Source organism: Salminus brasiliensis, chromosome 18 (assembly GCF_030463535.1).
Source record: "Salminus brasiliensis chromosome 18, fSalBra1.hap2, whole genome shotgun sequence".
NCBI classification, from domain to species: domain Eukaryota; kingdom Metazoa; phylum Chordata; class Actinopteri; order Characiformes; family Bryconidae; genus Salminus; species Salminus brasiliensis.
The window spans coordinates 14,638,317-14,650,338 of record NC_132895.1 but is presented as its reverse complement, the minus strand read 5'-3'; the positions used below and the strand labels follow the sequence as shown (position 1 = coordinate 14,650,338).

The window sequence follows — 12,022 nt, the reverse complement described above, 5'->3', positions numbered from 1 at the left end:
GTACTCCTAACCAGCCATTATTTAAGAGTAGCCCAGATGAAGAAGACCTGAGAGTGCAGGTGGGTTTTTAAGCAAGAAGATCAGACAAATAAGGAGAAGCACAGTGATTTAGAGCTTTGTACAAAATCAGAGGAAGACCATGAAACTGAGTTGGAAATTTGACATTGCTGTCAAAAGAAAAACGATCCTACAATTAAGTGTGGGCTCATCTCCAGCAACAATGACACAGGGATCACTGACATGGGAATTGCTCTGTCTCAGACAGGAGAGAAGTGGGAAATGTTTTTTTTACTGGGTAAAGTCATCCAGCCTTAAAGCACATATATGGAAATAATCATCGCAGCCTAGGATTTGAAGTTGAATGTACCCTCAGTCCTCTGCCCCTCCTGTGTGTTGTTTTTAATACACTTGTTTGGAGAGTGTGACTTTTCTGATTTGTGATTAATTCGAACTTAGGCAGAATGAGCATATAACATAAATGTTAAAAAGAAAAAATATTTGGTGCATTTTCTGTATTTATTTATTTTTATTTTTATATATTTATTCAAACATGCAAATTTATACATACAGAAAATATACATACACTTAAAGTATTTAATATTTGAATGATTCTGAAAGTTGTAAAAAAAATTACAAATAACTTAGGTTAAGAGGCCTAGGACAAGGCCTCTTAACTTCCTGCTAGTGATCCTGATTGACTACACCTGGTAGCTTTTCTGTCGTCACATAAAAAAGGGTTTGTTTGACAGCACTGACAGCATTGGCCAACACACAGTACAATAGTGATCCAGGACAGATCTGAGAGGGATGGTCGTAGATTAGCACAGTCAGGAACGTCTCTTGGAACCATTTTTAAACAACAGATTCCGAGATCAAGACACAGGCCTGCCATAACCTGAAAGCTGCTGTAACACCAGTGTCACTGTCTATAGTCAATCTAATTTAACATTGCCATGGTATGAAATGCTGCCGTCCATGAAAGAAGGTCCTGCTTCAAAAATACCTTTAAGACAAGCATGTTTGGGGGAGTAAGATGAGGCATTTCTGACCTTACCTCAGAATTCCTCAATGGAGGTCCAACAAGACAGTGACCACAAACATACATTAAAGGTGATGGTGACATGGATAAAGCATGCTAACATTAATCTTTTGGAATGACCTTCCCAAAGTCCTGACCTCAAATATATGTACTGTGCTTAAGGTTGGGTCTGTGCCAGGAAACCATCAAATTAATTGAACTTTATCAATTTTGCAGAGAGGAGTGGTCAAACATCCAGCCAGAATTCTGCAAGAAGCTTGTTGATGAAAAACAAAAAGTAATCTGAAATCCTTCCAGTAAAACTCCTCCATAGAGCCCTCAAAAAGCTACACATGGTCCTGGATCGTTGTGTTTTGGGATATTCTGCGTAGTGCACGCTGTACCTATAGACAGTATTAAAATGACTGAGCAGATGTAACTCAGATTAGGTAGTGAACGATGATATTGAGTATGCCATTAAAACATATTTATAAACAGAATGTTTTTCATGTTTTTCAGATCACATACAAATCATCAGTAATGAAAATCTAAATTTCCTGAGAAGTCCAAAACTTAGTTTCCTGTGGCAGACATATGCATTACATGTATTTATTAATATATGTATTTATTGCACAAGCATAACCAGGAGTAAGGTTTAGCAAAAACTGCTAAACAACAACTCCTTAATTTAAACATTCAGGTCAGTAATCAGGCCTTCATACATGCATGCTTATCCATGAAAGCACATATAGCTGTCTTACAGGTCCAGCACTTCTCCAGAGCGTGTTTGTCCACTGTGTGCATCCCACAGCCTTTACACGGACTGCCCACTGGCCTGCTCTGATCCTGCCCTGTTCCATCACCCTGTTGCTTTATAAGTTTTTCCAAAGACGTCTTTGTGGCAGAGTCTGTGCAGTGTGCTATACCGACCACAGTGAGTCGTTTCGGGTCCCAGACACAGTCTTCCTCGAAGCCACTCACGGTTGAGGGCAGCCAAGCTGTATCATATCCCTGCTGATGCCACGTGGTCTTCATATTCCAGCTTTGGGCATCAATCCTTTTCACCTTTCCCACTCTTACTCTTAGCTTGAACACCACCCTGTCATTGGGGCCACAGCCCGCTGGGTAGCCCATTGCTTTGTTAATGTCCCTGCTGCAGTAGACTCCAGCTCCCAGAGTTCCACCCATAGAGGGTTTGAATCCGGATGATATGATAGCTGGGGCGTTGCTCTTGTGAGTACCGTGGTACATAGTGTAGCCATGACTTTTCTTAGGAGCCTGGCCTGGCTGCAGGTGCTTTGCTTTTTCACTGCAGGCCTCCCATCCACTGAACTTAATTGGCATATTTTCCTTTTCTGTTTCTGAATATGAGAATAGTCATGTGTCAATGCAGTCGGTGCATTACTGCTGACATGGTCTTCTATTGCTTTTAAGATATATTGTATTTTAAACCCCCTACACCCTAAGAACCCATACGTGGCTTTAGTTCCTGATTATAACAATATAACGTGGGTCTAATGGTTAACTAAGAGCAATGTTAAACTAAGAGCAGAGATTATTTATTACATAGCATACATTTCTCATATAAGCTTCCTAAAAATGGAGATTTTCTATTACTAAGTTCGGCTGAAGTCAGAAGGTATTCGTTCTCCTACGATAAAACAGAGGAACAATTACCTTAGCTTTGCTCTCCTCTTGTTTAAGCAAAGTAGTTTCCCTTTCGGTTCCTAAGTTTGTGACTTCCTGCAGGTGTGTCCTGAACTTTGTCAGCTGACTAAAAGGGTGTTTCCTGAAGGCATGCTTGTCATTCTTGTTTTCATTTGCCACAAAGTAATCTGCACTCAGGATTGCAATAGTAAGAGAGATCCATTATTTGGGCTGCATTCAGGCCAAGCCTTAAGTAGTGTGTGATTTTACACACATCACTGATTAACCATTCCCAGCATTCAATCAGAATCAGTATCCAGTGATCATACCTTTTTTATTTGGACATAAAAAGCAGAACATTATAGCAGTAAAAGTGAAGGTAGTGCAGTGCGGTAGAACTGTGGGCTAAAACATATGCAAGTATTACACTGAAATGTAGCTAATTTGAGCAGAATGAAAAAAGCTCTTTAGCTACCATGTTGCTAACAGGCCACAGGCTGAACAGTGAATCAATACAGAAATACTTCATGTCCATTCAGCTATTTAACTACCTCAAACTTTCTGTATTACAGATCTAGGTATGAGTTGAACTGAGTTCATGATAGTTTATATAATAATGTTATCTTTCCTGTTTCTGAGTTTCGATTTCATTTTACTGGAAGCACTTCTGCTTTAAAGGCCTGGCCCCAAAATACTAGCAGCAATAGCTTACTTTAGTTTTCTTGGAAGTCATAAAAAAGAGCACAGGCACACACACTGAAAATAGAGTGAGCATTAGGTGCCGTGGTTCAAGACACTGTTATTGTGAAATCCACAATTGCAGAAGTATTAAGTCACAAGCTTACCATAAAACGAAACTGGCTAATAACATGACTTTTTGCATGACCTGGCCTGACCACCCTTATTTTTTTGGTCATTTCCAGTAAAAATGGCCACTAAGCTACATACCTTTTCAGAATCAGGAATAAAAGCAGAAACATATTTAACATAAAATTACACAGAAGCCACAACAGTGTTTAGTGAGTGCACCCCTTACCTCCATTAGATCTCTAATTGTTTTCCGGAATCTCACTTTCAGGTGTACAGCATTTTCTGCTTCGCGCTATCTAATGAAACTCAAATGCAATCAATGGTTTTGAGGTATGGACTCTGAGGCGGTCAGTCCATTGTTCAGAGAACACCCGCACATCCACATTTTCCCCAGTAAGGGCGAGCTTGACGAGCTCCACATTCTTTTACAACAACAGTGATGAGTCATCTTCCTACAGATGGAAGGATGTACAGAAACAGGTGGTCTATCAGGTCCTACACGGTGGTTAGATGACTCATTATCTAAGTCTTCTTACCTGTTTTTTGACATTTATCTTCATTATCCAAATATATATTCTATATTCAATCTCAGAAATATCTCCTGAAAAATAAATAGCTAATGACCATTTTTACTGGGAATTAAATAAATGTATGTATATCCATAATATAAATCAAATTAAACCAATGAAGGGTGGTCGTAAGGCTGCCTTAAGGCTGTTACTGTATATTCAACAAAGGCTGATACTGTCTAATCTAATCTAGTGACTTCAAATGAGATCATAGACTGAGATCACAGGTCACAGCAGGTTTTGAGCTGCACGGTAAAGCAACAAGCGTAACAACAGATACCATCATAGAGGCAGCTATTGGCACTTAATGTATAGTACAGCACATACATAAGAAAGGCAGCGTATCTAAAACAGTGCTGCAAAATGAAAGATATATAGAGATTTAAGAACATACTCTTTTTAATTTAACCCTCCCAAGCTTTTAGCACTGAAAAACAAACTGGCGGAGGGGAAATGTGATTTAGTGTTTTTTCCTAAAGGGCCTCCAGTAGCTGAATGTTACCAAGGGGAAGCAGCAGAGTCAGAAGCCATGGATAACTCTGGAGAAACAGGCTGATGGCAGAGCAGGGCTGCAGGGAATCTGCAAGACACAAGGAAAAAATAAAAATGGCATCAAGTGAAAAGTCATGGGACAAACATTATAATATATCTATATAATAACATCTTTAGAGTTAATCAGTCTGCATTTGGTGAATACCATACAACAAACATGTTATAAAGACTTTTAAAAGTCTTATTCGGCTTACAACAATACTTAGACCTTTTTTGGTGCTACTTAGAAAAGGGTTCATTTCTAAAAGATTATATAAAGAACCACCGACAAGGCTGCACTGGAAGACACACAATCTTTTAAGCATTCGAAGTCATGGCTCTAGTCTTGGTATAGACATTATTAGCATACCAAACATTCATTTTCAGTGGGTTGTTTTCCAGCAGTGGAGAAAGATCCATTTAAAGATATCTAAGCTCACAACGTTCAACCATCAGAGGTCCCTACAGGAAGCAAATTCTGCCACTATGTGGACAAATTATGAAATGCATTTTTTTAAAAGAGCCAGTTTAGGCCTATAGACTTTAGATTAGGCCTACAGACCAGATTTTTTTTTTTAGATGTTAAAACAATGATAATACTGTTAGATATAATAGACAACCTAATTTTATATAATCTAAACCAAAATCATTGTAAATCAGCACAGAATGAAAGTATTAAGTACATCAAATATACAGTAATGTGCTTAAGTCTATCTACTGAAACATCTATCTGGCCAGTGAATTGTTCAAAAACACCAAAATGAGACTAACTACAAATAAATAAGCAAAGAATACACAATACCTAATTCAACAAACAGTCTAATGTCCTCCTTGGTCACTCTGCACATGAAGGTGGTGTTCTCTGTCAGGGTGAACCTCATCATGGTCAGCTTGAATCCATATGGCTGCAGCTCTTCCACATAGGTGTTGTGCCTAAAGGTGGGCTCAGGCATAGTCCCGGACACATTAGTGTTGATGATAATCTCTTTGCTGCCCTTGGACATGGAGAACTCGTACTCTGTGTGGTAGTCTGGCTTGGGCCGCAGGGGGCAGGTCACTCTCAGGTCGTTATCCTCCTCCTGGCATACGGTCATTATCTCATCAATGTCGTCGTCGTCGTCATCATCGTTGTCACACAAAACAGGGCTAATCAGAACTGAAAAGTGAAAAATGACAAATTATTAAGTATCAGATGGAAAGCCTCTCTACTCACTCTTCTTGCTTAATCAGTACACAGAGCCCTATGTTCAGCTGAAGCAAATCATTCAATATTTGGGAGGTATTGCACCACAAAGTGTTTCTTACCTGCCAGAGCAACATTCAATACAAGCAGATTCACTGCAGCAAGCTGTGATTTGGCATAAAGAAGAAGGTGACACAAAAGGAATGTGTTATCTTCAGGTCGACCAGAGAAAGATGCAGACACTAGCTTTCAGACATGGCTTTTAAACAAGAAAATACAAAATGAGAGAATCTACAAATACATGATGTGCAGGTGAGAATGGTAGAACAGTGTGAGGGTGTGTTTGATGAAGGTTTTTAAGGTTCATGTGTATATGAGACATCAGAAAAAGACATCAGCATGAGACAGCAAAATCAGAGCATATGAATTAACAATGAGCTATTTCATAAGCCTGTTTCATTGTGAATCCACAATGAAAGCTATGGTGGCAACCATTTCTTGTGTCTAACCTTTCCTTTCAGCAACATCATCCTTTCAGCTGGCTTGTTCCAATGGCTTGTGGGTCCAAAAAAAAAGAGAAAGGCTCCAGTCCTAAGTGGAAGATCCCAGAGCAGCCTGGATGTTTCTCCTCTGCAGTGCTGCAGTACAGCCCCCTGACTCCCTACACTGCCCAGCCTCCTCCTCTTCCTCTGCAGTAGGCCAAACCAAAGCACCAGCACAGGATCAGGATTATAAGGTGGGAGACACGACAACTTTCTTCTGGAAATAAAAAACGACAAACCCACACACATATTGTCTATGATGAACACCAATGCCTGAACACTCTGCTGTTCTATTCTATGGTGTTTATACAATGTTATATTGTAGCTAATAAGGGAAAAGCAATAGCCCAATGGTACTTACACTGCTGACCCGTCTGAGGTGTCATATTTCAGTGCGTGAGCGTCAGGAGATGTGGACAATGGTGCATTCAAAGCGCACATATTTTCCTACATATTTCTGAAATGCCAAATCCCCTTCCATTTCTGAAATGGTTCATTCCTTTCTTAAGGTCTAGAAAAACATGATTAGCAGACTGCAATCAATGCAAAGCAACCACAGAGCAAAAAAAAAAAAAAAAAAAAAAAAGCCCCTGGAAATTGCGCAATAGTGTGTCAATGATCATGAATGATCATTTTACTGATTAGAAACCGTCCTCGTGTCCTCTCTGTCCTCCCCTCAGTGGACCTGCTAAAACGGATGACACCTATTGGCGCATACTGCCACCTGCTGGACAGAATCTCAAATTTTGCCAACTGTTAAACATCTTTTACGCACCTCTCATCCACTGCATCCAAGCTCCAAGTACAACAGAATTACCAGAATTGAATTATTTAGAAATTCAATTAAGTTGTATTTATATTTTTCCCCACATCTGATGACGTCACAAAGCAGCATTACAGAGATTACAGAGATCAGAGATCGCTTTACAGAGGCTCGAGAAACCAAGACAACCATCTCTCCTACTGCAGTCCAGACACAGCTGTAACACAGTTTTCTGATGATGGATGAAGATGGATGAACGACTGGTTGATATATTTACTTGTTTTTTTTAAATTATTTATAAATATTCATTCTAAGGGTTCTGTACAGTACTAAACCTGGTTCTTGAACCCTTGTTAGCACTATATAGAAGTGTTTTAAAAGTACCACAAAACAGATCTTCCGTCAAAGAGAGAAACTTTGAGTGTTTCTGGTTCCATATAAACATTAGGAGTTCATCAATGGTTCTTTGGTAAAAGCAATGGTTCCATGATAAATGAATGCATCATTTCAATGCTTAAAATAAAGGTAAAGGTGCACGTATTTGTCACTGTACACTGTACAACAAAATGTGTCCTCCGCATTTAACCCATCTGTGGTAGTGAACACAGACACACACTAGTGAACTAGGGGCAGTGAGTACACACACACACCCAGAGCAGCCAACTCCAGCGCCCGGGGAGCAGAGAGGGTAAAGGGCCTTGCTCAAGGGCCCAACAGTGGCAGCTTGCCAAGCCTGGGAATCGAACCCACAACCCTGTTATCGCTAGCCCGGCGCTCTAACCGCTGAGCCACCACTGCCCCTACTAAAATCCTGCCTTGGTAAACCCCCCCGGCCCTCCCCATCATTAAGTGGCTTCTTGACTGGTTAAAGGGTTCTTTCTTATGGTTGAAAGATTTTTACAGGGTTCCACTGTTTGTTATGAGACGAACCCTTTTTCAGTATTGCATTCAAACGTAATAATAAAATAAACATTTTTTGTGAACTTCATTCGCCACACTTTTTTTTTCATTCAGTTGAAAGGAAGAGAGTCAACATAAACAGGCCTTCTTATTAAAACTGTTTAATTTAATCAATTTCACTGGAATTGTCTGTGTAAAAAGCACTGTGTATTAAATAGCTATAATTCCTAAACTATAAAGGCAATATTTTTTGATAAATCTATTCAATTAAAGCTCCACACTTTGATCACACATTGATTTCTTAATTTCTATTGAGGTGATGTTCAAAATGACTAAAACTGTGTTGCTGTCCAAATATTCATGAACCACCATCATAAGTATTCTAAAGGACAGAACATCATGTAGTGAAATAAAACGGCAAAGAAACCAATGTTTTTGAAAAGCTCTGGCAGCTAATAGTAAAAATGTGTGTATTCATTCCAGAAGCTTATTTGGAATTGGTAATGTTCCTCATGTGGTGATAACAACAGCGTAGATCTGAGAGGAGCTTTTTGCATTTGAACAGATTCTAAAATAAGACCTGACAGCCCCCATAATGAGTGCAAATTAATGTAGAGGCTAGACACAGAGCTCTTTATTTATGGTGGCCACTCCAGATAAACCAGCATGAAATCAGGCTCCTGGGATCCTTGTTTTTATGCAGTCTACACAGTTTACCTGCATTCCCAGCAGAGAGATATATTATTATATTATATCATATAATATTAACAGTACTAGACCAAGTTACATATTGAGGGCAATCACACAACCTTGTTCTGCAACATCCATACACTTGTACAAGGGCAGGCAAAACGTTGAAAAAAAAACCCTCTTTTAATAACCCAATTAAGCATCTGCTCCATCTAACAGTTCCTATTCTGGGCCTTCCCTGTTTTAATTCCCTTGATTCAACACATTAGCTCATTACCAAGCTCATAGAGAGCTGAATCATGCATTTAAGAGAAAAAGGGTCCCTGGCCTATGGTGGAATTTCCAGTACTTCATCCGGCTAAAATTAGAACTGTCTAAATGGGATGGCTGGAAAAACAATGAACTGGTTTCATAAACCATAAGACTGAAGTTGTGTTATCATCATTCGACCACACGGGGGAGATAAATAGTTTCTGTACATATGAGCTACAACTCCACTGAAATACGAAGAACACAAGACACATGTTGTGCAATTGCTCCCAATCCCACTATCCCAGTCCAGGGGTCTCCATGCTCTGTGGTCTCTCAGCCCTCACACTGATAATCCAGTTCACAAAGGGCAATAATGACCTGATCATCTCTTAGATGAGGAACAGATGTGAGAGAATGGGCCTAAAATCATTCCCAAAAAACAGCATTGTTAGTTTACTGAAATATTGCTTTACTCCAAGGCTCACTCCAAAGCTTATTACACACTAAGGTGTATTAACTCAATAACTACAGGGATGTCTGTACAAACTGGTGGGGGTATTCTTTGGTAATAGAAGTTGGTAATAACACTTTTGGCAGGACATAGGCTTATTTTAGAGGGTTAAGCTGAAGTAAAAGGAGAAACAGAACCAACCTAAATACAACAGATCTAAAAGCATGTATTACCTACAGATCTGCAGTGCAACTGCTTAGTACATCTGGCATCTATCAGCAGAGGAAGGGACATTGTTATGCTCTCTTCTCTCTCATTTTGGGGGGATCCTTTGGTCTAAAAATAAAGTGAGAGGAATGAGAAGTTCAGGTGCTGTCACCAACGGAACAGAATAAAAATAAAATAACAGGAAAAATGGGACCACAAAATTGAATGAGAGAAACTGAATTTAAAAAGGAGAATAATAATATGAATCCATATTTTAAAATATATAATTTCCAGCATTTTTATGATAAGGACATGATGTTACTATCACAAACTAGAACTGCCTGTGGTTCCAGATCCTCAAATCTATAACTTAATAGCTTAGTTTGCACCATTTCCCATGTAAGTACTGAATAATGATCCTTAGCATAGAATAAAAGTCCAAGAGTTTAAGACAAAATATTAAGATATAGCACTAAATTAATAACTAATATAAAATAAAATTGTTAATAAATCAGATTAGGTCATATCTCACAAAGGTTAGGTCTCATCGAGCCTTAAAAAATGTAAAAAAAAGGAAACCACCACAAAACAGGCCTAATAATCAGTGTCAGCCTGGTTTTCCAGTGTGTTCTGTGCATGTTTTCTGTGTGGCTGGTATAAAAGCCTAGACTGGTTTAAAGGTCTAGACTTATTAATGTCGGAATAACCACAGCAGTTACCACTTCAAGTCTAATTAAATGTGCTCTTAAACTTGTTTCATTTGTATTGCCCATTTTGGGTGAATAAGAGCTTGTCATGGTACCACAATATGATAAAGTCCATATCATTCATCAGTGGATCATCATACTTTAACATTGGTACACTTTCCACAACCAGAGCTAGCTATATTAAACTGAAGCTTATTGCTGTGAGTAGAAGTATATTATTCTCACACAAGACTCACAAAACGACCAAACTGATTAAATGAAGTGACCCCAGTGGGGGAAAGCACGCGTGGGTGCACTACAGCAGTCCTAGGGCTTCGGCTCTGTTGTTTACCCTCCCCAATAGACTACTATAGACCATAAAGTCTTAAATAGTCTTAAAAGCTAAACAGTTAGTAAGTCACTGCAGGTTTTAGGTGCGGTTGAAGTCACGCATACGTTAAAACATGTCGAGATTTCGCAATCCACCATCATAACCCTCAGCTGTAGCCCTGTACAGCACTCCTGCCTGTTCATGTCGGCTCGCTCAGTTGAACTCCACCTCCTTCTGCAGGGCTCTAATCGCATTTAGGCACCTTCATCAAGAGACACAGCCGAGCTGGAGGGAAGAAGGACAGTTCGCGACACTTTGTGCTTTTTTTATTGGGGGTAAAAGCAGAGCAGAAGAACTTCGCAGACGGGTCTGAGACTCCTCCAGCTGTGCTCGAGTCCCTGGCAGAGCAGAAAGTCTGAGTTTCTGAGAGAGCCACAGCTCTTCACGGTACCTGACTGGACTACGATGGCGAGAGCACGGCTAAGCTAGCTCTAAGTAGGCTGGAAAAACACAACAAAAACAGAGCAGAGCAGAGAGCAGAGCTCATTTCCTCCACATTGAGGGCTGTTGTTGAGGGCTGCACTTCAGTAATCTCGGTAGCCTGCCTGCTGTAAGCTGATTTCTGCTCGATCCGCTGCCCCGCACGGCTGCCGTGAAGTTCATGTTTCCAGACGGGCTCCGGGCAGTTTGAGTGCGACTCTGGGAGAAAACAGAGGTGAAGTTGTGTGAAGAAGACCATGCGAGGGTGAACAACGCCTTCCTTTCTCACCCCACCGTGAGAGAACTTCTCCCCCGATAAATGGGAATTTGGACACTTCCTCAGTTAATAACTGAACTTAAGGTTTGCCCTGTCCTGCATCCACCGCTGTGAATTCTCGAGGTTATAGAAAAAGGGAGGCAATGATGGCTTTAGCGCTGGGGTGTGCTCTAATGACTGTCCTCCTACTGCCAGGTAAGTTAAGATGCATGTTCTTCAGAGCAGTCTGCTGCCCTCTGAGGCTGGGGTTTGGTTTAGACCAGTCCATTAAACAGACTGGCTAGTATTGATAGTGGGTGAGTTGTAACCTGAGGGGTGTAATGATACATCAGGTGTAAAATATGATTTTTCGAGTTTTCGATATTTTATGATTCAACAACCCTCTGTACAGGTTGGTTTGGCTTGGATAAGTACATTTATATAAACCTCTTATATAGACCTCTGTTTTAATCATATCTCATAAATACTAACAGTTTCCTCAGTGAGCACTGGTACTGTATAGTGTTGGAAAATCGAAGGCCTCCAAGTCTCAAGGTGGAAAGAGAAAGGGACGTCCTACAAGACAACAAGACAAGACAACCGTATTCACCGTTTGTGTCGGACACCGATGGAATTTGGCTTCTGCCTTTAACCCATCCGTGCAGTGAACACACACATACACAGTAGTGAAACACACACAGTGACT

The 12,022-nt window shown here is 40.1% G+C and overlaps 3 protein-coding genes across 3 annotated transcripts in view; 1 reads left to right on the top strand and 2 right to left on the bottom strand.

Moving 5' to 3' along the window:
- Positions 1-574: 574 nt before the first annotated feature.
- LOC140538857 (uncharacterized) lies at positions 575-2,759 on the bottom strand. The gene is made up of 2 exons (XM_072661378.1): positions 2,696-2,759; positions 575-2,379 (listed from the first exon to the last, which is right to left on the bottom strand). The coding sequence occupies exon 2, from the start codon at positions 2,360-2,362 to the stop codon at positions 1,727-1,729; it is 636 nt and encodes a 211-aa protein (XP_072517479.1). The 5' UTR covers positions 2,363-2,379; positions 2,696-2,759; the 3' UTR covers positions 575-1,726.
- Positions 2,760-2,980: 221 nt separating this feature from the next.
- Positions 2,981-6,986, bottom strand: LOC140538855 (uncharacterized). Its single transcript, XM_072661377.1, has 5 exons — positions 6,662-6,986; positions 6,268-6,517; positions 5,881-5,923; positions 5,378-5,731; positions 2,981-4,624 (listed from the first exon to the last, which is right to left on the bottom strand). Exons 1-5 carry the CDS (start codon positions 6,739-6,741, stop codon positions 4,518-4,520), a joined length of 834 nt encoding a protein of 277 aa, XP_072517478.1. The 5' UTR covers positions 6,742-6,986; the 3' UTR covers positions 2,981-4,517.
- Positions 6,987-10,823: 3,837 nt separating this feature from the next.
- LOC140539156 (nectin 1a-like) overlaps positions 10,824-12,022 on the top strand; it is a 32,180-nt gene continuing 30,981 nt past the window's right edge. Inside the window, exon 1 of the mRNA XM_072661796.1 lies at positions 10,824-11,532. Within this exon, the coding sequence (XP_072517897.1) occupies positions 11,481-11,532 (52 nt within the window). The 5' untranslated portion in view covers positions 10,824-11,480. The remainder of the gene's footprint in view (positions 11,533-12,022) is intronic.

Excerpts from the sequence above, each read along its gene's own strand:
- LOC140538857 (XM_072661378.1), bottom strand. The coding sequence starts at position 2,362 with ATGCCAATTAAGTTCAGTGGATGGGAGGCCTGCAGTGAAAAAGCAAAG.
- LOC140538855 (XM_072661377.1), bottom strand. The coding sequence starts at position 6,741 with ATGTGCGCTTTGAATGCACCATTGTCCACATCTCCTGACGCTCACGCA. Across the intron at positions 5,924-6,267 it reads TGATGTTGCTGAAAGGAAAG|CTTGCTGCAGTGAATCTGCT; the intron begins GTTAGACACAAG and ends GCCAAATCACAG. Across the intron at positions 5,732-5,880 it reads ATTGAATGTTGCTCTGGCAG|TTCTGATTAGCCCTGTTTTG; the intron begins GTAAGAAACACT and ends TTCACTTTTCAG.